This window comes from Lissotriton vulgaris, chromosome 5, assembly GCF_964263255.1.
Source record: "Lissotriton vulgaris chromosome 5, aLisVul1.2, whole genome shotgun sequence".
NCBI classification, from domain to species: Eukaryota; Metazoa; Chordata; class Amphibia; order Caudata; family Salamandridae; genus Lissotriton; species Lissotriton vulgaris.
The window spans coordinates 2,023,825,920-2,023,852,994 of NC_141693.1; the positions used below are offsets into that span (position 1 = coordinate 2,023,825,920).

Sequence of the window (27,075 nt, forward strand, 5' to 3'; positions counted from 1 at the left end):
CACCAGACCCAGAGCTATACTATCTTAGTGCACAAGCACATTATGAATGAATGAATGAATGAATGAATGAATGAATGAATGAAATGTGGATTTATAGAGCACAACTAAACCCATAGGCATCAGGGCGCTGAGAGATGGTACAACTGTTTGATCAGATGAGGACAAGGGGCAGGTTACAGGTATGCTTGTTGAAAGAGCCAGGTCTTGAGTGCTTTGCGGAAAAGGGTATAGAACGCAAGACCCTTAAGGTCATCAGGGAGCGTGTTCCAAAGTCTGGGTGCGAGGAAGCGGAAGGCCCTTCCGCCCCATCTGGCCTTGGATACTCGGGGGACAACCAACAGATTTTTATTGGAGGAGCGAAGATCCCTACCATGGATATAGTGGGACACAAGTAAACAAATGTCTTCGGGCTCAGTCCCGTTCAGGGCACGGTGCGAAAGGCAGAGAGCCTTAAAGTTTATCCTCGCCTGCATGGGAAGCCAATGCAGGTTCTTCCTGATGGCCGAGCCTGATGAGTATTTCGAGGCATCCACGACAAACCGGGCCGCTGTATTTTGCACAATCTGAAGGCGTTGGACCAAGCCGTTGTTAATGCCTAGATATAGTGCATTGCAGTAGTCTAACCTGGAGGTTATAAGAGCCACTGCGACCTGTTTGCGTGCTTCTGGGGAGAGATAATGAGTGATTTTTCTTAAAATCCTTAGGGCACCACAGCAGGTAGATACTGTCCTGCTGATTTGTCTATCAAGAGAAAGAGTGGTGTCCAGAATAACACCCAGGTTGCGGGCAGAGGAGGATGGCGTGGGGCAAGCGCCAAGGGCAGAGGTCCACCAGTCCATCGACCAGGTCTCGTATTTGCCTCCAAAAATAAGGACCTCCGTTTTCTCCCCATTCAACTTAAGGAAGCTCTTAACCATCCAGCCAGCGACCGCCTCCATACAGTTTTTAAAGTTTAGAGCTGTTATGTTCACAGATTGTGATATGGAGACCATGATCTGTGTGTCGTCGGCATAGGAGAGAACTTCTAGCCCAAAGGATCTTACAAGCCTGGCGAGTGGGTCCACGTAGACGTTAAAAAGCGTCGGGCTCAAGGAGGAGCCCTGGGGGACCCCACACTTCACAGGCTTGATTGGCGAGATGAAATCGCCCAGCTTAACCCTTTGCTTCTGTTGGTCAACTCCCAGCTTACTGAGGCGGCTAGCAAGAATAGTTGGAGACAGGGTGTCGAAAGCCGCGGTTAGATCTAACAGCACCAGTAGAGTGGTCTGGCCACTGTCAAACTTAGCCCGGATGCTGTCCACAACCACTGTAAGCGCCGACTCGGTGCTGTGTGCCCTCCGAAATCCGTGCTGTGGGGGATCCAGGGAGCTGGAGCTGTCAAGGAAGGCACTCAAATGATGGTTAAGGTGTGCCTCCAGGGGCTTAGCAGGAGCAAGGAGAAGGGAAATGGGGCGGAAGTTTTTTAGAATCCCGGGGTCCAGAGTAGGTATTTTCAGCAGGGGCTTGACAATGGCCATTTTCCATGTATGGGGATAGACCCCTTCTGAAATAGCTAAATTCATTACCTCAACAAGGGGGTGCAAAATTACCTGCCTGCGTTCTTTCAAAATTTTCAAGGGACAGGGGTCGAGCGGGGATCCGGACTTAAGCTTGTCCAGAAGCAAGCTAAGATGGTCGGGAGTGAGGTGGGGGGGGGGAAATGGGTGAGCCAACTGTGGGGATCGGTCACCTGATTCTCCAGAATCAAGGCGGGTGGGGCAGGGATTACAGGGTTGAGATTAAGGGCTTCCAAGTCTGTGTAAATATCCGTGATCTTAATATGGAAAAAGGTGGAAATCTGATCACATAGATCTTGGGAAGCTACTATAGGGTCAGGTGACTGAAGGAGGGATAAAGTGTCGACTATTTTGAACAGGTCCCTGGGGGAACTAAGTGAGGCAGTTAATTTGGAATAGTGCGCTTTCTTTTTTGCCAGCACTTACGCTTTATAGACCCTTCTCTATGGGGTCCAGGTGTGATCTCCATAGTCTTTCTTGCTTCCTGCATCCCTGTCTAAGGGTCCTAAGGGAGTCTGAGAACCAGGGGGCCGAAGGCCGCTTCCTGGCTGAGTAGTGTTGCAAGGCCGGCGCAAGGGATTCAACGGCCTCCGCCAGAGTGTTAGAGAGGTCAAGAGCCGCAGCGTCGGCATCCCTTCTTGGCAGGGGCTTAAGTTTGGACAGGAAGGGAGTAAGTGTACCATTGTTTATCTCCCTAAAATTCCTCCTCAGTTCCCACTTGTTGTGATCCGGCTGGGGCCCAGTGGGGAGGGAAAATACGAATTCAAGGGGAACGGCCAGGTGGTCCGACCAGGACAGAGGGAGGGGCGAACCGGTCTGGAGCCGGGGGTCATTGGTAAATGCCCCATCCAGAGTGTGCCCAGCTGAGTGGGTCGGACTAGGCACTAACTGCGGCAGACCACAGGAAGCTAGGGAATCCAACAGATGGACGGTGTCGGAGGAGTTGGAATTTTCCAAATGGAATTTAAAGTCCCCAAGAATGGTTAGATTGGGTCTATCGATGTAAGGTTCCAGGATCTTGAGAAGTTCATGACTAAAAGCAGACCTGGGGCCAGGGGGTCTGTAGATCAGGATCCCAGTGAAGGAGACCGTGGAGAAAGGGTTTAGGGTGAAATGCATAGCTTGGAGGGGATCAAGCGGAGAGGACAGGTAAAAGGTTCGGCATTTTATTGAGCTGTGGTACAATATACCCAACCCCCCTCCCACACGACCTTCTCTGTCCATTCTAGCCAGGGCATAGCCTTCAGGGATAGCGTTTATTAAGTCCGGCTCAGAAGAGTCCATGGCCCAAGTTTCAGTAATAAAGACCCAAGAAGGTTTTTTCTCTAAGATGAATTCCTTAAAGGTGATATTATTTTTAACCAACGAGCGGGTATTAATGAGGAAACCATTGTGGATAGAGGTGAGTGGAGGACTTGGCTTTATAGAGGAAGGTCGTTTATTGGCGGTATCCGAGATGTTTTGATGATTGACTATCTGGTTACAACCGCAAACTAGGACATTTGTAAGCGTTTCCGGGGAGGAGGAATGATGGCAAGGCAGCCAAGGGGGTTTGAGGGCTCGTAAAGGAGAGAGGGTATATAGGGGTTCTCCTGGGGCAAGAGGGAGCGAGGGAGCAGCGTCCCTGGCCCCTGGTGCTTCCTTGTTTTACTGCTTGCACACCCGTATATTCTGCAAGTCTCTCTCCACATGCACCTCCATCGTCGTCTGTTTCACTTTTTGCACACCTGCATATTCTGCAATGTCTCGCTCCAAATGCACCTACATCGTCTTCTCTGTTTCACTGTTTGCCCACCTATATATTCTGCAATGTCTTTCTCCATATGCACCTCCATCGTCTTCTGTTCCTTGCGTGCACACCTATATATTCTGCACTCTCACTCCACATGCACCTCCATCGTCGTCTGTTTCACTGTTTGCCCACCGATATATTCTGCAATGTCTTTCTCCACATGCACCTCCGTCGTCTTCTCTGTTCATTGCTTGCACACCTATATATTCTGCAATGTCTTTCTCCACATGCACCTCCATCGTCTTCTCTGTTCATTGCTTGCACACCTATATATTCTGCATAGTCTCGCTCCACATACCGCTCCATTGTCTTCTCAGTGTCCTTGCTTGCACACCTGTATATTCTGCAAGTCTCTCTCCACATGCACCTCCATCGTCGTCTGTTTCACTCCTTGCACACCTGTATATTCTGCAATGTCTCACTCCACATGCACCACCATCGTCGTCTGTTTTACTACTTGCACACCTGTATATTCTCCAATGTCTCGCTCCACATGCACCTCCATCGTCGTCTGTTTCACTCCTTGCACACCTGTGTATTCTGCAAGTCTCGCTCCACATGCACCTACATCGTCTTCTCTGTTTCACTGCTTGCACACCTCTATATTCTGCAATGTCTCGCTCCACATGCACCTCCATCGTCGTCTGTTTCACTCCTTGCACACCTGTATATTCTGCAATGTCTCACTCCACATGCGCCACCATCATCTTCTCTGTTCCTTGCTTGCACACCTATATATTCTGCAATGTCTTTCTCCACATGCACCTCCATCGTCTTCTCTGTTCCTTGCTTGCACACCTATATATTCTGCACTCTCGCTCCACATGCACCTCCATCGTCGCCTGTATCACTCCTTTCACATCTGTATATTCTGCAATATCTCGCTCCACATGCACCTACATCGTCTTCTCTGTTTCACTGCTTGCACACCTATATATTCTGCAATTTCTCGCTTCACATGCACCACTGTCGTCGTCTGTTTCACTGCTTGCACACCTGTATATTCTGCACTGTCTCGCTCCACATCCATTGTCTTCTCTGTTCATTGCTTGCACACCTGTATATTCTGCAATATCTCGCTCCACATGCACCTACATCGTCTTCTCTGTTTCACTGCTTGCACCCCTCTATATTCTGCATAGTCTCGCTCCACATACCGCTCCATTGTCTTCTCAGTGTCCTTGCTTGCACACCTACATATTCTGCAAGTCTCGCTCCACATGCACCTCCATCGGCGCCTGTTTCACTCCTTGCACACCTATATATTCTGCAATGTCTCGCTCCACATGCACCACCATCGTCGTCTGTTTCACTGCTTGCACACCTGTATATTCTGCAATTTCTCGCTCCACATGCACCCCTCTATATTCTGCAATGTCTCGCTCCACATGCACCACCATCGTCGTCTGTTTTACTGCTTGCACACCTGTCTATTCTGCAATGTCTCACTCCACATGCACCTCCATCGTCGTCTGTTTTACTGCTTGCACACCTGTCTATTCTGCAATGTCTCACTCCACATGCACCTCCATCGTCGTCTGTTTTACTGCTTGCCTACCGGTCTATTCTGCAATGTCTCACTCCACATGCACCTCCATCGTCGTCTGTTTTACTGCTTGCACACCTGTCTATTCTGCAATGTCTCACTCCACATGCACCTCCATCGGCGCCTGTTTCACTCCTTGCACACCTATATATTCTGCAATGTCTCTCTCCACATGCACCACCATCGTCGTCTGTTTTACTGCTTGCCTACCTATATATTCTGCAATGTCTCGCTCCACATGCACCCCTCTATATTCTGCAATGTCTCGCTCCACATGCACCCCTCTATATTCTGCAATGTCTCGCTCCACATGCACCCCTCTATATTCTGCAATGTCTCACTCCACATGCACCTCCATCGTCGTCTGTTTTACTGCTTGCACACCTCTATATTCTGCAATGTCTCGCTCCACATGCACCCCTCTATATTCTGCAATGTCTCGCTCCACATGCACCCCTCTATATTCTGCAATGTCTCGCTCCACATGCACCACCATCGTCGTCTGTTTTACTGCTTGCACACCTGTCTATTCTGCAATGTCTCACTCCACATGCACCTCCATCGTCGTCTGTTTTACTGCTTGCACACCTATATATTCTGCAATGTCTCTCTCCACATGCACCACCATCGTCGTCTGTTTTACTGCTTGCCCACCTATATATTCTGCAATGTCTCGCTCCACATGCACCCCTCTATATTCTGCAATGTCTCGCTCCACATGCACCCCTCTATATTCTGCAATGTCTCGCTCCACATGCACCCCTCTATATTCTGTAATGTCTCACTCCACATGCACCTCCATCGTCGTCTGTTTTACTGCTTGCACACCTCTATATTCTGCAATGTCTCGCTCCACATGCACCCCTCTATATTCTGCAATGTCTCGCTCCACATGCACCACCATCATCGTCTGTTTTACTGCTTGCACACCTGTCTATTCTGCAATGTCTCACTCCACATGCACCACCATCGTCGTCTGTTTTACTGCTTCGTCGTCTCTGTTCCTTGCTTGCACACCTGTATATTCTGGAATGTCTCGCTCCACATGCACCTCCATCGTCGTCTGTTTCACTCCATGCACACCTGTCTATTCTGCAATGTCTCACTCCACATGCACCACCATCGTCGTCTGTTTTACTGCTTGCACACCTGTATATTCTGCAAGTCTCACTCCACATGCACCTCCAGCGTCGTCTGTTTTACTGCATGCACACCTGTATATTCTGGAATGTCTCGCTCCACATGCACCTCCAGCGTTGTCTGTTTCACTCCTTGCACACCTATATATTCTGCAATGTCTCACTCCACATGCACCACCATCATCGTCTCTGTTCCTTGCTTGCACACCTGTATATTCTGGAATGTCTTGCTCCACATGCACCTCCATCGTCGTCTGTTTCACTCCATGCACACCTGTATAGTCTGCAATATCTCGCTCCACATGCACCTCCATCGTCGTCTGTTTCACTGTTTGCCCACCTATATATTCTGCAATGTCTTTCTCCACATGCACCTCCATTGTCTTCTCTGTTCCTTGCTTGCACACCTATATATTCTGCACTCTCGCTCCACATGCACCTCCATCGTCGCCTGTTTCACTCCTTGCACACCTGTATATTCTGCAATGTCTCACTCCACATGCACCTCCATCGTCGTCCGTTTCACTGTTTGCCCACCTATATATTCGGCAATGTCTTTCTCCACATGCACCTCCATCGTCTTCTCAGTGTCCTTGCTTGCACACCTATATATTCTGCACTCTCGCTCCACATGCACCTCCATCATCGCCTGTTTCACTCCTTGCACACCTGTATATTCTGCAATGTCTCACTCCACATGCACCTCCATCGTCGTCTGTTTCACTGTTTGCCCACCTATATATTCGGCAATGTCTTTCTCCACATGCACCTCCATCGTCTTCTCTGTTCCTTGCTTGCACACCTATATATTCTGCACTCTCGCTCCACATGCACCTCCATCGTCGCCTGTTTTACTGCTTGCACACCTATATATTCTGCAATGTCTCGCTCCACATGCACCACCATCGTCGTCTATTTTACTGCTTGCACACCTGTATATTCTGCAATGTCTCGTTCCACATGCACCACCATAGTCGTCTGATTTACTGCTTGCACACCTGTATATTCTGCAATGTCTCGCTCCACATGCACCCCTCTATATTGTGCATAGTCTCGCTCCACATACCGCTCCATTGTCTTCTCAGTGTCCTTGCTTGCACACCTATATATTCTGCATTGTCTCACTCCTCATGCACCTCCATTGTCTTCTCAGTTTCATTGCTTGCACACCTATATATTCTGCTTGCACACCTATATAGTCTGCAGTGTCTCGCTCCACAAGCACCTCCATCATCTTGTTTGTCTCAATCTTTAGACACCCTTATATTTTTCAGTATCTTGGTCCTTACACACTGGCGATGTTTGCAGTGGTTTGCTCTTCACAAATAGTTACATGTCCTGCAGCGTCTCTCTTCTCAGTCACCTCTGTAGCGTGTTGCTGTACAATCTAACACTGTGCATTCTGCAGTGTTTCTCACAAACCCTGGACGGTATCAAGCTCATCACAGATACCCCTTATTATACATTGTCTCGCTCCTCATACCCCTTGGCATGGTCTGGAATGTTGCCCTCCCCATGCACAGTTCTGTGCGTACCTCAGAGGCTCACTCATGTTAGACATACATGTTGTATCTTGCGGTCTATACTCGTGTATTGCTTCGCGGATGATCATTTCTATACAACTCAGTGCCTCTCTCCTCGTGCGTGCACCCCTTTGTGTACCGCAGTATTTACTCTCTTGTTTCTGCATGGTTTCACACAGCTTCAAGGTTTTTTCTCCCAGCAGTAGCATGATGCACTATATATTGCTGTTTGCCAGTGTCTTCTGCTATATCCTGCAATGAGTGCCTCAATGTCATGTCACATAGTGCAACTTTACAGCCAACATTTGCAAACCTAATCTGCTCTAGTTGCTGTGTACTTGAATTTCGGGCGAGACAACAGTGTATTTTATGATATGTTATGCGGCACTCTAATATCTTCTATTTGTCCCCTTCAACATCGTGTTTTGTGTTCCCCTTTCCTCTGTCGTGTTCTATATACCCCTGTTTAATTTTGAGGCCAGTCCCTCTTCACCCAATGTCTAACTCTATTTACCCCTGCTCACCCTCTTCCAATGTCTGTTTACCCACCCTTTAAATGTTGTGTTTTGTTAAAATGTCTTCTGTTCCCCCCCAGGAGGTGCAGATCGACCGCCAGTTGCAGCCTGGCCTTCGAGTGACGGTGCAGCTTCACAAGCAGCAGAGTGCAGGTAACTGGACGGTCCTTTCACTGCTCGGACAGGGCAGGGGTCAGCCACACAGGGCTGGACAAGCCAAAGTAAGGCGATCCAGTGCAATGTGAGATCAGGCCTTCTCCAGAGTAGATATTCACGTACATTCCGTAACTGCAGGATTACAGCAAGCCTTTGAAATCAGTATTTTTGTTAGGTCTCGCCTAGCGACGCAGCGCATGTGCTGCTCGCTGTGGCGAGATCTATTGTTGTCGGTTTTTCTAGCGAAGGGGGACAGGAGATGTGCACGCGTACGGGTCATGGGTACGTATGCATATCTTCTGTCCCGTACGGGTCATGTGTACGCGTGCACATCTCCTGTTCCTCCCTGTCTACTGCTCGCTGTGCCTGCGCTGACAGGAGATGTGCAAGTGGAGACAGCTTGTTGCCTTTGCTGACGTTCCATCTTTTCTTACAAGTTTGGGATCTTTTGGACAAGGCGTTCATTTCACGATAGATTTACCCTCGCCTTAACAAACCTCTCCAAAAGCTCTCCAATAGAAGGCTGTCATCCAAATACATGCATTTTACATTTCTTAAAACCGTAAAATGTTGTTAATCTAATATTTTGGAAAGGCGATTTCCAATAGTGTACTGCATCTGATCACAATTACAGTACGTGAGTGAAAACACACAAACTGCGCTTGTAGCGAAGTTATTTTATGCAGCATTGACATAACAGCCGCCATATTTATTTATTTATTTATTTATTTATGGGTTTCTATAGCGCTGGAATCGACTCCAACCGGAGTATCTCTGCGCTGTGATACCAGATAGAGTCTAACACTATGCAGATGAGAGAATGGGTCTAGATTTTATCGGTGAATAGCAGAGTTTTGAGTTGCTTCCTGAACTTTAAATGATCTGTGCAGAGCCTAAGAGTCAGGGGCAGTTTGTTCCACAGTGTAGGCCCCGCAACAGATAGGGCTTTCCCTCCATGTCTAGTTTTTTTTACACGAGGTACAGCCAGCAGAAAATTCTCACTAGATCTCAAAGATCTGGAGGGAGTATAGAAGCTTTTGGTGTCATCTTCATGCAGATCTCAAGAGAACCGCATTTTAAGCAATCTCACTCGTGAAAACAGGGTAAAAATCCTGTTCCTTAGTTTGTCATATGGTAAATGAACTAAAAACGGACAGATCGTACAGCCTAGTCCACGGGCTAGAAAATAAATGAACTAACCCAAAACAAGTCTCCGACCCGCTGCAGTACTCCAGAATGTGAATGTGCCGACTTTGGAGGTGGTTAGTGCCTCCTAGCTGCTCGCATCTGTGCTAGACTGGTACTGCAATAATATCACAAAAGATGACGGTGACCTAGGGACTTGTCAACCTGCCAGTGTGTTGACGGCTGGGATGTAGTATTTAATATTTCAACAGCTTTCACTCTTCCTTTATTATCACGCTCCAGACTGCTGCCGCCCCGTCTGCAGAGAACAGACTTACAACAATTCAGAAATACTGCATGCAGAGTTCCTTTCTCACATGTATCAGTTGCTCGAATTCCGCGCAGATGAAGCAGTTACAGACAAAGAGCATAAAGTGCGGAGTTGCATTAAAACACACTGTGAAAAGATTATTCCAACAGTCCACGAGCCCAAAGAGAGAAGTCTCGCCCTCTTCCTACCTTTCAGCCTGGGGTGGTGAGGTTGAGTTGGAGCAGCGGCAGCCCACGGACGCACTGTGTGCTCTGAGCTGTGTGCAGTGGATCTGAGCACTGATGGACCAGCGCAAGTGCTTCATCCCAGCGGCGAGGAGTCAGCCCCAAAAAACTTACCTTACTGGGTCCTGAGTCCGGCGCCGCCTCAGCTCCTGGCAGTGGTGGGGTCCCAACAGGAAGCAGCCAAAGGCAGCTTCCCTCCCCTCCCCTAAGCCAATCACAATGCTGCAATGGCAGCATTGTGATTGGTGAGGTGCGGCGGAGAGCGTCCCTGCCGGGCCATTTTCTCTATGTAGGCTGCATGCAGCAGCCTACATAGAGAACAAGCATGTGCAATGCAACAGGTCTCGCATTTACGCGAGTTTGAGCTATTGGCATTGTTAATGACAATGTCTTTTATTTATGTTTTGGTTTTTGAAACATCATTAAAACGCATTGTCATTTACAATGCCAATAGCTTAAACTCGCTTAAATGCGAGACCTATTGCATTGCAAATGTTTGTTTAAGAACGTTTCAGAAATATCTGTCTTTGGCTGACAGCAGCCTTCTGTGTGATACTTGCTTTACAATAAAGCTGTCCTGGAAAGTATTGCCAAATCCGTGGGTATTCCTCTATTAAAATGTGTGTAGAGCCAGGTTTCGCAAGAGCCTCCATCCTCAAAGGGCTTCCTCAGGCTGGCTGGGGTCACGGGGGGCTTGGGGGGTGCTAATCCCCCAATCTGACAGGAAGAGTAAGAACATCCGCCCTAACGCAATGTGTTTGTTAGTTATCCACCAAAGACTACCTTTGCTCTCTGCTTCACCCAGTGTGCAGGCTCCTGTACTGGGGTGGGGGGAGGGGAGATGCATGGGGTGGGGGGAGAGATGCACCCACAATATCAAATTTAAATATGAATTTTGTAGATAAAAATTGGTACAGAAATCAGCTTGAGGTTTTACAAATCTACCCATTTCAGGAGTGATCTTTGTTTCAGTGAATTACTTACTCACCTGTCTTCAGTGACTCCACAATTTAAATCTGAGAGTTTCGCTGCCCGGAGAGAGTGTACAAGCTGAGCAGGTTTGATGTCTGTTCCCCCGATGGGGGCTGATGAGCCCTGTAATGGATCCTCCAGGACAGGGGCAAGAGGACTGGTTAAGAGTGTGGGCGGCAGGGTGCACAGAACATACGTACGTGCGTGTGTGTGTGTGTGTGTGTGCATGCATGCTTTGGTCATTCTCTTTGTCTGTGCTTGCGTTCCTTTGGCCCTGAACAGAACCCTTTTTTGTCCCTTAGGTTGTAAAGTGCTACAAGGGAAAGTTGTGTCGCCGAAGCAGCCGAGAACTGAGGCTGGTCTGCACTGGGGATACAAAGTGCGGCTGGCCCCCTCCCTGAGTGAGTACTGACCATGGTTCTGCTCCTGTATGCACTCTATGTAGTGGTTGGACCTGGAATGACCTGGTTAGGGAGGAGATATTCACTGGCAGATATGGGCCTGCACTTGGGGTACATCTCTGCACCAAAGTAGGTGAAGTTGCCTTGCTTTTAATTCTACTGGCAGTGGAACTGTGGAGAATCACAGGACGAAAAATGGGGAAGACGCTGGAGGCAGTGAAGGGAAAGGGATGGATGACTTAAAAACAAAGGCAGGGTGTGTTTGTTTCCATTGTCCGAACTGACCTCTACTGCATGTGTTTAGGCAGCTGGTGGCATTGCAAACAAAACAGGTGATGGACCGAATGTGGATCAATGTCACACATTCACCCCAGTCAAAAGATCTGGGCCCAAATCCATCGTTTTTTTGCACTCCACACCACCCTGGGTTAGACAATGGCGATATGCAAATCAGCTCTGACCCTGTGCCCCATGGGAACTGTCCAGTCCGAACTACAAAAGCCATGTCCTTCCCAGAACGGAATCAAGCATCCGAGGACCGGACCGGTTTCGAGGTAACACCTCATCAGCCCGGCTAGCTTGACTCCAGTGGTGTGGAGTGCCTGGGACCCATGTCTGAGCATCCCCAGCGCACTTATGGCGGTATTGCAAACAAAACAGGTGATGGACCGAATGTGGATGAATGTCACACATTCACCCCAGTCAAAAGATCTGGTCCCAAATCCATCGTTTTTTTGCACTCCACACCACCCTGGGTTAGACAATGGCGATATGCAAATCAGCTCTGACCCTGTGCCCCATGGGAACAGTCCAGTCCGAACTACAAAAGCCATGTCCTTCCCAGAACGGAATCAAGCATCCGAGGACCGGACCGGTTTCGAGGTAACACCTCTCATCAGCCCGGCTAGCTTGACTCCAGTGGTGTGGAGTGCCTGGGACCCACGTCTGAGCATCCCCAGCGCACTTATGGCGGTATTGCAAACAAAACAGGTGATGGACCGAATGTGGATCAATGTCACACATTCACCCCAGTCAAAAGATCTGAGCCCAAATCCATCGTTTTTTTGCACTCCACACCACCCTGGGTTAGACAATGGCGATATGCTGGTGGCAGCAATCGCCCCACAAACGAGGGGTCTGTATGGGGGTCTGAGGTAGTTTGTTGCTGTGTGAGTGAGTAGATTTGTGAATCACAATGAGAGTAAGGAGGTGCATTGGTCGTGGACGACCTTCACACCCACAGACTGAGACACAACTGCGTCTCATCCACTTACAGAAGGTGTGTTGGCTCCTGTTGGGTGGAGAGTCAACCTCAGCAACAGGTCTTGTGGTTGGCTGGGGATGAGATCAGGAATTACAAGCGAGAGTAACATTAATCAGTGAGAGTGTAAGAGTCACGACTGACCTGCGCCGAGTCCTTGCTGGAATACAGACTTCCATTTCTCCTCATGGGTAGGAGGTCCAAAAAAATGAGGAAGCAATCATGGAGAGGTCACAGGTTTATCTGTCCGCACGGCCCGTACCATAATTAGATTGTGGTTCACCCCTTGAAACAAGGGAGAGATCATGGAGAGGACGCAGGTTTATCTGTCCGCACGGCCTGTACCATTATTAGATTGTGGTTCACTCCTTGAAATGAGGGTGCCTCACTTGTAGACTATCCTTACCTGCAGCGGGTCTTCCTGGCTGAGGCTGCTGTTATCAGGGCGGTGTCAATGTGTGGCAGTTTAGGGTGTCTTGGATAAGCAAGAACTGAGCATTGAGGTGAGAGACGAGACTCCCATGGATGAGGTGGGTCTGTTCTCAGTTACCAGACTCTGGTTGTTCTAGTACTGCAGTAGAACCCAAGCCCCCCTCAGGACAGTGAGCCGGTGGGGTCAGACATCCATAGACGAGTAGATCTTTCAGGTGATTGCGATGGCTGGCCTTGAGAAGCTCCTCTTCTTTATTCGTGCCAGTACTGCCCACTGCCACCTCAGAGTGGTTCGCATGTGGGTGCCAGGTGATGCTACTGATGCACAGTTTGTCCTGGTAGATTTTGTGCCTGTGCCAGAGTGGATTGGGGTGTCGGAAGAGCCTTGGTATCCCTAGGCTGGTCCTTCCAGTCACACAGGCTTTCGGCAGGTCATCTTAGGGATCAGATCTCTTTCTTGCAGGCACACTGCAGTTCCTTAGCAGGCAGCTTGTCCCTCTTTCTCTCCACAAGGCACAGACGCCCGGTGGCACATGGGTTATCAAGGCCTGTGCCCAGTGTGCATCTTAAGACATCCCACATCCTCCAGATACACAGGTGTCCAGTCAGGGGCCTGGAGGGGCGCACACTGAGCCTGAATGTCCAAGATGGACCTTTGCAGCTCGACACAAAGATGACCCCCATTCTCAGAAGCAATCACACACTAGATCAAACTGCATCTAAACCGACCCCATAAGTCCCTCTGTGAACGGGGAACTAACATGCACACCTACACACACCACCCTCAAGCATGGCCTCGACGGGAGGAAGAGAAGGGAGCCCTTTATTAGACGCTGGATGCATTTCATTTGGGGGCAAACCAGAGGGCAGTCTCTTTGCATAGATGCAGCAAAAAGACTTTTACTCCTGATTGTAAACTTGCTGCCACCACTGTGTCACCGATGGACCTGGGTTGAGTGCGGTTAGACATCACCCTCACTCAGAAGGGGATGCACTTTGCATACCTCCCTCACATCAGAGCTTAGCCTTGATGGTGACAACAAAAAGTGACACTGAACACCTCCAGTGGACTTGCATGACTTTCTAGATCACTGCAGTAAAGGCACGTAGTAAGCCAGAAAAAAGTTCTGATCAGGCAGCCCAGCATTTCTAAGCCACAGTTGGGTATGTTCCACCAACATACCCTCACTAAATGAAAAAGGAGAGTGACGCGAGAGTAGCCAGAGGTTCAGGGAGAGAGGTGAGGAAGAGAAGGCCGCATTTCTAATCATCTAGTTAGCAGATATGCATGTCTCTGACACTCAACGTGTCCATCTCAATCAACAGTTGATGCCATTAGGGTCCAGTTCTTTTCGAAAGTTGCATAACCTCTGCACCCATCCAAACAAAGTCTGACTAAGAAAAGAAATAGAATATCCTTACATTGAAAATTACTGTTGCACAGGAGGACGAGTCCCTTGGTGCATATGAAGTGAGCCCTACAGCCATGCTGAATGGTAATACGACAAAGTAAATCCTGGTCTGCTATTGGAGGGAATACCTGTGGAGCTGTTGCTTATAATTCACCAGCTGACTCCATGTTAACTTAAACCTAATGCCTGGTGCGAAGGAGCTATCCGTACATTTGGGCTTTCGGTGATTTGAAAACACTACTTAAATGCCTATTGGGAAATCCTTTTATTTCTACCTGGTAAGGCATTGGCTGGACCGTGAAACTGAGTGCCTTTCTGTGTCCTATTAAGTTGTTTTTACCTTCAATCGCCCTCGCCGGTGCTCCGTGTGGATATGCTCAGTCACTTTCAATGTACAGGTCAGTTTTGCTTCTGGTTGGGTTCATGTCTGACCCTTGCAGTCTGTACTGTGCCCGTTTCTTCAGTTGTGCTTTACCAGTAACAGCCAGAGCCTCTTCCCCTCTTGCAGGTGCAGTGTTTTCTGAGTGCCCTTACAAAGAAGGTTATGACCTCACGATTGGGACGTCAGAAAAGGGCTCCTCTGTGGATGAAGTGACTCTCCCAGCATTCAGGTATGGCAGCCACCATGCACACTTTATGGGAATGGAGGAGACTTTTATATGAAGAAACAACAGTAGCATCAACATGTAATTCACTGCTGTTCAGTCAAGAAATGCTGACCACATCCGAAGGGCTTCACCTGGTGTTTAAACTAGTTAACTCCCTGTAACACACGTTCTCCCATGATACCCGAGCCAGAATTTGTAGCACAGTACATATCATTAGTTTGATGGCCTTGCAAAGGCTGTGGGCAGGTGCATATAATTGGGCAAGAAGGCCTGAAAGCCCAGTCTACTGACTCCGAAGGCATTCCTTGAAAGCAGGTGGTCATAGATTTTTTCCCTGAGTACCCAGGTGTTCTGCAGGACTCCTGAGGCACTCTAAACTGACCACACAAAATAGAGAGATTACGGTCAGAATTGTGAATGATAAAAGGGATATAGTGGCGTAAAACTGGACACTTTAAAACACTTCTGAAAAATAAGCTTAATTTGCATGTATGCATGAATAAGCCCAGGGCTAGTGTGCTCATTGCATTCTCTGGATAAAAAAAATAACTTCCAGTATATGGGGAAGGTGCCACGCGGACACTGATGCTGTGACGTTGGTTATCCACAGTTGTAATTTGTTTGCACTTCAGACAATTTAAAATGAGAGCAAGATCATTCAATTGATATTTTCTTACATTTTGTGAGACACTTACATTTAAAATGTTCCTCAATTTAGTTAAAAGACCGTAATTATTTAAGTTGTAGGTTTGCAAAGTTATGAGTCAGCTGGGCTTGAAAGTCATCACTCGGAATGATGTCTAGACAGGAGTTCAAAGTCAGTGGTGCTCGGGTGAATTATGTTGCGTGTAGTGTAGAGACCGATCTTTGACTAACGGCAGCCCCTTAGAAATGGATGGAGCCTGGTCCTGTTTATGTGAAAACCCCAGCTGCGCAGGTGTCAAAGTTGAAAAAACAATGACTCGCAAGCCATTGTGCTCTCTATGGAATCTGCTGTCGTTAAAATCTGTACAATCTGCGCAATCAACGCTGGGAGTGTCATTGTTTTTTTTCTTTGACATGCTGCATAGCGGCTCGTGCCGCTGTGTAGCATGTCTAAAAAAACATTGACAAAGCCAATAGATTCTGAATAGGCAAAACCTATTGGCTTTGCCAATGTTTGTTTAAAAGTGAAGTGACCTATTGCAAGCAGCAGCGAGATCTTGGCGGAAGTGTCTGGGGAGCAGTCGCCCCTGTTAACTTAAAATACAATGCAACATTCATTATTTAGGATACAGTTCCAGCACTTCTTGCAAGGGGGTTGGGTAGTGATGGTATAATGAGGAGTCTCCGAGCTCCCGGAACAGACCCAGATCGTAAATGTTGATGGTAGGCAGGTGGCAAACATGGTAGCTTGGCATGTGGCTGCTCCTGGAGAGCTAACAACAGACCGGGGTAACAAGAGGTAGGTGCGGAGAAGGAAAGAAGAAAGGTGCGAGGGAGAGGGGCTGTTTGCACCTCGTTGGTAACTGGTGCTTAGGTAAAGCGCTCCAATACCTCTAATCGATTTTGCGCTATATGAATAAACGAACCCCCTTAAAAAAGAAGAAAAAAAACAAGACAAAACACAAGAGAAGCCCGGGGAGGCTGGGAGCAGCAACAACAGATGGGGGCAACACAAGGCAGGTGAGGGGAAGGAAGGAGGGAGGGAGGGAGAGCAGGGCGGGAGACTGATCACAGACATGCACTCTTGGAGAGAGCATGTAGAAAAAGAAAGACCAGTACATCAAAAGCATGCGGCCAGAAAAGGACACTGGCTGCTACCTGTAAACTGTACTCGGTCCAAGCTTCTGGGAGAAGCCGAATGCCAGGAAGAAGAAAGAGGAAGTGAAATCTGATGATGTGACCCTGTTGCTGCTGACCAATGAGAAGTTGCCGCACAGAATTACAAGAGATTTCGCAAGCACAGCACAAGCGTTGTGCTGGCGAAACCTAAAAAGACTGATGGGTCAAAAGGACCGATAGCTCACCCAGTACCAAGACATGGGAAGGGGGTGAAGGGTAAAAGGATCAAACCAGCAGACCTCACTCATTTTCAAGATTAAAGGCATTTACCCCTCAAAATAAAAACCTGTAAAGGCAATTTCAAAAGTACATTCTATTCTAGTTTAATGATTTTTAGAGTGTTCAATCTCCTAAGGGGGTGCTGGCACTGGGACATGGGATTGATGGACTGACCAGAAGGGACTGAAAAGTGTTTTATACCTTTCCTCAAGGAAGGATGCTGGTTGTTGAGCCTCAAGGACAGAGGTAGGGTATTCCATAGCTTTGAGCCAGGAAACAAAAATGATGTGCCTCTTAGGCGGGCCCAGTAGATTTGAGGAAGCACAAGCAGATGAAGAGAGCCCGGAATGGTGAGAGCGGTGGTAGGGAGTGTGTTTAGACTGATGGTACAAGGGGTCTTGTTTGTGGTAAGCCTGATGGACCTAAAAAAGTACCTTAAACAGGATGTGTTTGGGCATTGGAACCAGTGGAGGGTGGCCATGCAAGATGAAATGTGAGGGAGATCAGGAATATTAAAGATAAGATGTAGAGCTGCATGTTGAATTGGAGTGAGACAAGTGAGAGCTGAAGATGAAATGAGTCCAATTTGTCCTGGGAAGAAAGAATCGCCACCTGGATTACTATCCTGTTAAGCAGAAAGAAGGAAAGCATATGATCTTCTTGAAGAGACTGAGGTGAAGAGACGGTTTTATTAAAGTTGGTTGACCGGGATAGGAAGTGGTTGAACTAAAATACTGGGTTGCAGACCTCTGCTTCTCCTTTACAAATTATTTAGCACGCCAGCTTGGGGATAGGTAAACAATCAATGGTATACAACTGCAATTGTGTTCACAAACCATTGTTACATACCATTCAGACACATAGATAAGAAGGGCCTCCATTCCTTGTCTCCTTCTACTTGCGATTCGTAAGAGGTTGCAAAAGTCCTTTTATAAGTCAGACTTTTCTGACTCGTGGAACGGCTGTTGTACACTGTAAAAAAAAAAAAAAACTTTTGTGGTTACAAACTCTGAAAATCTGCAGCTGCGCATTCAGCGACTGCCTAATCAGCCTGAGAGACTCTGCTTTGTCTTTCAGGCATGCGCTCATCGTCTTTGGAGGACTGGAGGGTCTGGAGGCCAGCGTGGATAGTGATGAGCATCTGCAGGTGACAGACCCAAGCGTGTTGTTTGATTTGTACCTGAACACGTGTCCTGGACAAGGGAGCCGCACCATCAGGACAGAGGTATGTGACCACGACCTGTATCCACCGTAGGCACCCGGCTCTGGTGTGCTAGGACCATCTTTCTTTGTGTATGAAGTGTGCTCAGTCCAGGTGCCCGCTGCTGTTGAGCTTGCTAGGCTTTTACTTCGCTTTGCTCTAGTGTATGCTAGATCCAGAAATCCTCTGCTACAGAGTGCATTAGGCAAAACTATCCTCTGCTTTTCTCATTGTTTCCAGTGCTCGGTCCAGACAGTGTCTGCTTCCTAACCCTGTGCAGGATGCTAGGTGCACATATCCACTGTTAAAGGTACTACTGGCGACCGCTAATATTTGCCATTTTATCCTATCCAGCCGATTCAGTGTTTTAGTCCCAGCTATCTTCTTTCTCTTATTTAGCAGTGTGCTCGGCATGCCAAAACATTCGCTCAACCTCAGCGATGTGGTTCGCAGCTTGCGTGGCTGTAGATAGACTTGCTCTGCATGCACCTGATGTCTATTGTTGGGCTTGGACATTACAGCTTTTTTTTTTCTTTGAAGAAGCTGCAGGACACGGGATGTGATGTGCCTCCTTCCTTAGTCCACAAAGCACATAGGCATGAACTTCATCTTAAATAGTTTTTCTGCCATTGGGTTCTGGTGCGTTATTCAGCAATGGTTCCAAGATAGATGTGATCCTCATAGATGTTTTGGGCCTAACTGCTCCAATCTTTGAGACCGACGACTCCGATAAGGATTACTGCACAATTGACCTATATCCAGTGCCTCTCCCAATGGGAACACAACTCTACTTCCACCATCTCCTTTGTTTTTTTATGTCACTGCTGCTGATGCTCCAGTCGCTGTCTCGGTTGACTCCTTTTCGATCTCAGCTGAACTCGCCTCAAAGAAAAGGGTTGCCACTGAGGGTCTCCTTGGACGCCACAATTGGAGGAATCCAATCATGGAGAATCTAGCAGACAAGCTGAACCCCAGGCAGAAGCAGCTGTTCATTCATTCAGAAATTAGCTAGAGTTTTGCTAAGTCGACCCTGGAAAGCTGTACACCACGCGGCCCTTATTTCTCAAGAAATGAAAGATCAATCAATCAATCAAAGCATTTGTAAAGCGCACCACTTACCTGTGAGGGTCTCAAGGCGCTAAGGGGTGGGGGAATGCTGCTACTGTTCGAAAAGCCAGGTCTTGAGGAGTCTTCTGAAGGTCAGAAGGTCTTGGGTCTGCCGTAGACGGATGGGGAAGGTGTTCCATGTCTTGGCGGCAAGGTGGGAGAATGATCTGTCGCCGGTCACTCTTCGAATACGGGGGACAGTGGCGAGGGCATGGTCGGTGGAGCGCAGCTGGCGGGTGGGGGTGTAGAAGCTGAGTCGACTGTTGAGGTACGCTGGTCCTGTGTTGTGGAGTGCTTTGTGTGTGTGGGTGAGGAGCTTTAAGGTTATCCTCTTGTAGACGAGGAGCCATTGCAGGTCTCTCAGGTGGGGTGTGATATGGCTGCAGCCAGGGATGTTGAGGATCAGACGTGTGGAGGCGTTCTGGATGCGTTGGAGCTGTTTCAGGAGTTTGGTCGATGCTCCTGCGGAGAGGGCGTTTCTGTAGTCCAGTCTGCTGCTGACGAGGGCCTGGGTGACCGTCCTTCTTGTCTCGGTGGGGATCCACTTGTAGATCCTGCGGAGCATGCCGAGGGTGTTGAAGCAGGAGGAAAAGACAGCGTTGACCTGCTTCATCATGGAGAGGGTCGAGTCGAGGATGACCCCTAGGTTGCGTGCGTGCGTGGTCGGTGGGTGTTGGAGCTGTTCCTAGTGTGGGCGTCCACCAGGAGTCATCCCAGGCCGAGGGCGTAGATCAGAGGATGAGGACCTCCGTCTTGTCCGAGTTCAGCTTCAGTCGGCTGTTTCTCACCCAGTCGGCGACGGCCTTCATTCCTTCGTGGAGGTTGGTTTTAGCAGTGAGGGGGTCTTTGGTGAGGGAGAGGATCAGCTGGGTGTCATCGGCGTAAGAGATGATGTTGAGTTCGTGCAGTCGGGCGACGTGGGCATGTAGATGTTGAACAGCGTTGGGCTGAGGGATGAGCCCTGGGGTACGCCACAGATGATCTTGGTGGCTTCGGAGCGAAAGGGGGGGAGGCGGACTCTCTGTGTTCTGCCGGAGATGAAGGAGGTGGTCCAGTCCAGGGCCTTCTCTTGGATCCCGGCGTCGTGGAGGCGTGTTCGTAGTGTGCGGTGGCAGACCGCGTCGAAGGCGGCTGACGGGTCCAGGAGGATGAGGGCAGCGGTTTCTCCGTTGTCTAGCAGGGTCCTGATGTCGTCAGTGGCAGCGATGAGGGCAGTTTCGGTGCTGTGGTTGCTGCGGAACCCGGACTGGGACGGGTCCAGGATGCTGTTCTCCTCGAGGAATGTGGTAAGTTGTTGACGGCTTTCTCGATGACCTGAGAGGGGAAAGATGGGTCAGAAGTTCTTGAGGTCCTAGGGGTCTGCATGGGTTTCTTCAGTAAGGCGTTGATCTCTGCGTTCTTCCAGCTCTACGGGAAGGTTGCTGTCTCGAAGAAGATGTTGATGACTTTCCGGCGGTGGGGTGCAATGGTTGTGCTGGCTTTGTTGAAGGTCTGGTGTGAGCATGGGTCAGAAGGGGATCCGGAGTGGACGGAGCTCATGATCTTGATGGTGTCATTGTCGTTGTTAATGCTGGTCCAGGAGACCAGGTGGTTGGTGCAGGTGGTGGTGGTGGTCGTGGGGGCGGGGGTCTCAGCGATTGCCGGGGCAGTTGCGGCGTTGAAGCTGTCGTGGAAGTCTGCGATCTTGCGGTGGAAGAAGGTGGCCAGTGAGTTGCACAGGTCTTGCGAAGGTGGGATGTCGTTGGTGTTGGAGGTGGGGTTGGAGAGTTCCTTCACGATGTTGAAGAGCTGTTTGCTGTTGTGTGTGTTGTTGTCTAGGTGGTCTTTGAAGGAGGCCCTTTTGGCGGATCTGATGAGGTGGTGGTGTCTGCGGGTGGCGTTCTTGTGGGCTGCATAGCTTTCCGGTGTTCGTTCACGGATCCAGTTCTTCTCTAGCTTTCAGCAGGTTTGCTTGGAGGCCTGGAGGTCTTCAGAGAACCAGCTCGCTCTCTTTCTGGTGTGGCTGTTGGAAGGTTTCTTGAGCGGGGCAAGGGTGTTGGCGCAGTTGTAGATCCACTGTCTGAGGTTGCAGGCGGCGGCAGGGTTGGTCGGGTCTGGGGGTGGGCTCCAGGCGAGGGTGATGGTTAGCTGTTCTTCAGTGACTTTGCTCCAGCAGCGGCGGGGGATCTGTTGGGTGTGGTGGTGCGTGGTGGGTTTCCAGAAGGTGAAGTGGATGCAGCGATGTTCGGTCTAGTGTTGTTCGGTGGTGTTGGGGCATGCTGTGAAGATGGGGTCAAGCGTGTGACCAGGGGAGTGGGTGGATGTTGTGACGAGTTGTCGGAGTCCGAGGTTGTCGAGGTTGTTCTCAAGGTGGAAATTCAGGTCCCAGAGGAGGATGTAGTCCGTGGAGGTGAGGGTGTGTGCTGACGAAGTCGGCGATTGAGTCGCTGAACTGTGGTCGAGGTCCGGGGGGGTCTGTAGACTAGGGTTCCTCTGAGGCTGATGTTTGGGTCGTGTGTATCTCGAAGTGCAGGTGTTCGGCGGTACTGAGGGTGTCGTCGGTGTTTGTCGAGATTTTGAGTGTTCCTGTGGACGAAGGCGATTCCTCCTCCTCCTCCTACTCCGTTGGTGCGTTCCTTGCGGTTGATCTTGTAGCCTTCCAGGATGGCTATGGCGATGTTCGGTGCTGAGGAGGGGTTCAGCCAGGTCTCCGTCAGGAAGGCGATGTCTGGGGTGTTGGAGTCCAGTAGGTCCCAGAGTTTAACGGCATGTTTGTGTGCGAAGCGAGTGTTGAGAAGGATGCATCTGAGGTAGTTGGGTTCTTTTGTAGGTGGGTTGCCGGGCTGTATGCTGATGAAGCTGCAGTTCTGGCAGGAGAAGGGTCCTTGGGTGCGCTTTGGGGCGCCCAGGCAGCAGGTGCGTGATGTTCTGGCGTTGATTGCGTGAAGGGTGCTGGGGTCGTAGCAGAGGCGGGCGTCGTGGCGTTCTCGAGGGGCCAGGGGTCCTGGCGCGGGCGGGCTTGCCCTATGAGCGTCCGCTGCGCGGCCACCATATGAGGGGATGTGGGAGGGAGGAGCATCTGGGAGGCGGGAGCGGGGCGGCACATGGGAGTGCAAGAATGCAGAGCCGCGAGAGACGCAGAGGCGGGAAAACGAAGGAGGGGAGTAGACGGGGGTTACAGAAGGCAAAATAGAGGGCACAGAGGGAAAAAGACAACAGTGCTAAAGTAATATGAAAACGGACAAGACAACAGTACTAAACAATAACAGTGCAGTATACCACAGTACTAAACAATAACAGAGCAGAATGCAAGCAGTGGGGGATATGCGGGGCACGAACCAATGCGAGCGGCAGCAGCGGGCTCGGGGCACACAGGACAGCCATGTACAATGCAGCATGCCCTTTTCCCCTCAGCCTCCCAGGTAATCTTTACCAGCCCCACAATCATGAATGATAGCCATACTCCTCCACCCCTCACATCCACCAGAATCTCCTGAAAGGTCAGTCCATTGTTTTTCTGACTCAGGCAGCCTGTAGTGGGATGGAGACCCCCATGGGCAGCCTGTTGGGGTGTAGGATGGGGACATCCCCTGGGGAAACTAAGTCAACCCTATGGATGATCTAGTTCTGGAAGCATACTCTGCTAAGTCATCTCCGTCAGATGACACCACAGCGTATCATGCGTTTATTCAGATAGCAACCCGTCAACATAAAGTTGACATGCATGTCCTATAGGAGAAGGATGACCTTTTGAGGGGAGACCCTCTTCAAGACCAGTTGCACGGTCCAATTTTTACCCGTGCTCAAGGCCATGATCAAGTCAGCCCTGGGCAACTTTTAAGATCCGGCCAGGGCTAAGATGGCCATGTCACAGGTCAAGTACATTTCTCCTCTTTGATACCGTGTCCTGGTTCTTCTCGAGAGAAACCGGGACACGGTGACTCCCAATGGATGTCTGGTAACATTGGCCCTTATTATGGAGGCCCATTGAATTACCCTATGACTCTGTACGACATGGAATGACATTGTATCTCTTTTCGCTCCGCCGTGATTGGGACATTTCACCTGATTCTTTTGCCCTGATGAAGTTCAATTCTTGAACGAAACGCGTTGGCTGATGTTCCATGTTTGCACAACTTTTGATGAATTTAAATAAAGGTTCATCTCAATGAAGAAACTGATTGTGCTTCCTTATTAAACAGTACTGAACTTCGGTAGTGCACCACTCCACCCAGTTCAAAGTGCATTCGCAATGTACTATGGATGAAATGGTCAGGGACATTTGCCTATGTTTTTACACCTCTCCCACTCATCCTGTACCCACTTACAATACACATGGCACATCACAGTACTCTTATTCTACATTCCACTTTGACCTTTCACCCGCTGAATGAAAAAGGATCGAATGTGCAGTCAGTGCCCGTGCATATTGTGGACTTAGAGAGGAGTTGGGGAACATCACATGACTCCAAGCTTCTTCAAAGTAAAACAAGTTGTAATATCTGAGCCTAACGGAGGAGAGGATGCAGCCTTACGACTAGAGCGGTCAACCTCGAAGCAGGGGAACCAGGTTTGAGTCTCGGCAACAACGCTCAACATCCTGTGATTCTGGGCAAATCACTTAATCTCCCTGTAGAAAACAGCAGGTCTGGGAGCACACCGCTGACCTATCAAGCAAGGGTCGCCCCTGGCATTCTGGGTAATGCAGTCTCTGGTAGTTTGCCTCGTAGTAGTGTTATCGAGTGTTCCGCCAGGGTTGGCGCAAATGTGCTGATCTCTAGACACCGGTGTTTCAGGTTCATTAACCTTCGTCAGTAGAGATTACAGACTAGTTTTAGGGGTTTGCTGGATAGGTTGCCGAAATCATCTCAGGTCTGGTACCGCTCACTGGCGCGCAGGGCATCAACCACGAGCTCGTCAGCTCCATGACTCACGGGAGTCCACTTGAAGAAAACAGCAGGTCTGGGAGCACACCGCTGACCTATCAAGCAAGGGTCGCCCCTGGCATTCTGGGTAATGCAGTCTCTGGTAGTTTGCCTCGTAGTAGTGTTATCGAGTGTTCCGCCAGGGTTGGCACTTAATCTCCCTGTGCCTAACAAAAATGAACGTGTCCATCTGTACCTAAACTGGTGCTATGTAAAGCGCTCTGATACCCGATGTCTCGGGTCTAGTTCACGCTGAATAAAACTCTAAAAAAAAAGAAAGAAAACAAAAGTAAAACAGTAGACGGCAGGAGTATGCAGAGCATGTGAATCTACAGCAATATACACTATAAACAGATGCTTAGAGGGTAAGCATAATGTTTCTTTCGGTGTCTTGTCTTGGACAGAAAACAAGTACAGGTGGATGTGTGAAATCAAGCCACTAAAAGTTAGAACCCCTAACCCAAGATGGCCGATATGTGCTAACTCTCATGAGAATCAAGTATTGTGTGCTTTCACTTTGTAGTCTCGATGAGTAGCAGTGGTTTTAAGTGTAGCTTTTTAATGGTTCTTACTGTTTATCCTACTCTCTGGTTTGTTTTCCAGGAAGCATTGCTGGTATCGCTGTCTGCCCTGAGGCCAAAGATTGAAGCATCTGCCAAAGGTTCTTCCGGGAAGTGAAAATCCAAACAATTGGGTCTTTCTTGCATTGCTGCTGCACAATCCTAGCAGGATTCCTTGGGGGCACAGTTCCATCTAATCTAGCCAGCTGCTAGGATCCTGAGTTCCCTCCTTCACTCAGACTCCGTGTCTTGTGCTATTATCAGCTTGTAATTCCCCCTTGTCTGCCGTTGCGCACCCCTTCCTTGCCTCAGGAGGCTAGTTTTACAGGCTACTGGTCCATCCTACTCACACGGTGGAGTTGCAGTATCGATCTCTAACCACTTCGGTTGCAATGAAAAGTAACGATTAGTGTAAAAAAGGAACACTCGACTAGGCGGGCCTCCGGGATGGCAGTGCTGCAAAGTGAGGTAACGCAGTATCTTCCCGTGTACACATAGAGGAATCCTTCTGATATTTATGTTCCTTAGGAGCGAACTCTAGAACAAGTGGTGCCCGTGTATCCAGCCTGTTCATGCCAGGGTACCGGCTGGTTGATGCAGAGAAAAGGATGAGATAACTGATTTCTGTGAAATAACAAAGGTCCTCCTTGTGAGATGACGTTGCTGTAGTATGAACTTGATTATACCAATAAAGTTCTTTTGCAGGCGGTTGGGTGGATGAATGTTACTGATGTGTATTTTTGGGGCGTTCTCAAGTTTTCAATATCATGACATAATTTTTTACACTTGCATTTGTGGTAATTGTTTTACATTTTTTTATAATTGTCCCTGGCACCTGGTGCAACAAGTCGGTAGGCACAGTGATACTGGGCTTATATTGACCTGCACCCTGTCTGTTGTCGAAATGTTACTTTTCTTGATTAATATGCTGTGCATTTCTCTGCACACTAGTGGTTGGGTCCAGACTTTTTTTTCTTTCCTGGGCGTAGTCAACAGTTTGGTGCCTTCTCCATCCCACATGGCGTCAGACATACTCTGATGAAGTTCCTGTGCATGCTCACCACTTATAGATAATTTTTTCCGCTCCATGGTTGATAAGCAGAGCAAGTAGTGCCTGGGGAAAGAGAAAAACACACTTTTTTAATGACGGATGTAGAGAAGGAACAGAAGATTTTGAAAATCTGAAAGACACGTTAGTGATAGATTCCTTACCTTGGAATATTCCCCAGGCTTCAGACTGGGTCCAGAAAGTTTTTCTGCTTAGCAGTACCTCTGCGCGCCAATAAGTGGCGTCCTGCGGCTCCGCGTACGTCACTGGCGTCAGAGGCGCCGAGGTGACATCACGGAGAGAACTTTGGCGCCACCAATGCTTGCTGACGTCAGTTCGTTCTTTTTTCCGCGCCGAAAGCGCAGATCCGGATTGAGCATGTACCTCGGTCACTTTTTGAGACTTTGTCTTCCTCTCTTGTCTCCTGGTGCACGTAGGGATGCCCGGCTTTAAGTCCTGTGGGTCGTGCCACCGTAATATGCCGGTGGCGGACCCCCATGATGTCTGCCTCTTCTGCCTGGAGAATGATCATGACTCCCGGGATTGTCGGGACTGCTGTGCCATGGCCCGAAGGCTTTACGGGAGTAGCGCCGGAAGTTGCTGGAGGTCCGGCACTCCTCTCACCACCGCTCCGGGTCTAGGGGCTTGGGACTCCCGCGGCTATACAGGGCCTGTCGGTGACTCCCGAACAGTTGCAAGACTTTCTTGCTGCCATGGACCGCCTGTTTTGGCCTCTGGCTCCCGCCGGCGCGTCTAAGGGCCCCAAGGTCCCGTGTCCAGATCCTGTTGGCCCGACGGCACCGCCTCTGGCGCCAGCCTCAGTGCCACTGGATCCAGCGCCCTCGGCTCCGGCGCCACAAGGTGCAGCTCCGGCCCCGGCGCTGCCCTTGACTCCGGCCCCAGCGCCGACCCTGGCTCCGCTACAGGCACCACACTGGGTACCGTTTATTCCCCCCCTGCCCCGGTTCCCAGACCATTTCGTCCGACCAGGGAGCCGCATTTGGAGGCGGCCCCGGCCTGCGCTGCTCCCGGCGCCGCTTGCCCCTTCTCCGGCTCTGGCCCTGCTGCTGCGACTGGCTCCCTCTACTCTGGAGCCGGACGAGGATTGGAACGGTTCTGAGGACCCCCTTGCGCGGCAGTGTGACTATTAGCAGGATTGAATAGATGGCCCCCGCGATCCGGGGAAGCTTGTTGTGTCCTCCGACCCAGGGTTTGCATC

The 27,075-nt window shown here is 49.5% G+C and overlaps 1 protein-coding gene across 1 annotated transcript in view; it reads left to right on the top strand.

The window, feature by feature from the left end:
* SPOUT1 (SPOUT domain containing methyltransferase 1) overlaps positions 1-25,516 on the top strand; it is a 60,560-nt gene extending 35,044 nt beyond the window's left edge. The window contains exons 9-13 of the mRNA XM_086924881.1: positions 8,152-8,224; positions 11,182-11,280; positions 14,894-14,996; positions 18,114-18,261; positions 24,852-25,516. Coding sequence (XP_086781007.1) covers positions 8,152-8,224; positions 11,182-11,280; positions 14,894-14,996; positions 18,114-18,261; positions 24,852-24,926 — 498 coding nt within the window. The 3' untranslated portion in view covers positions 24,927-25,516. The remainder of the gene's footprint in view (positions 1-8,151; positions 8,225-11,181; positions 11,281-14,893; positions 14,997-18,113; positions 18,262-24,851) is intronic.
* Positions 25,517-27,075: the final 1,559 nt, after the last annotated feature.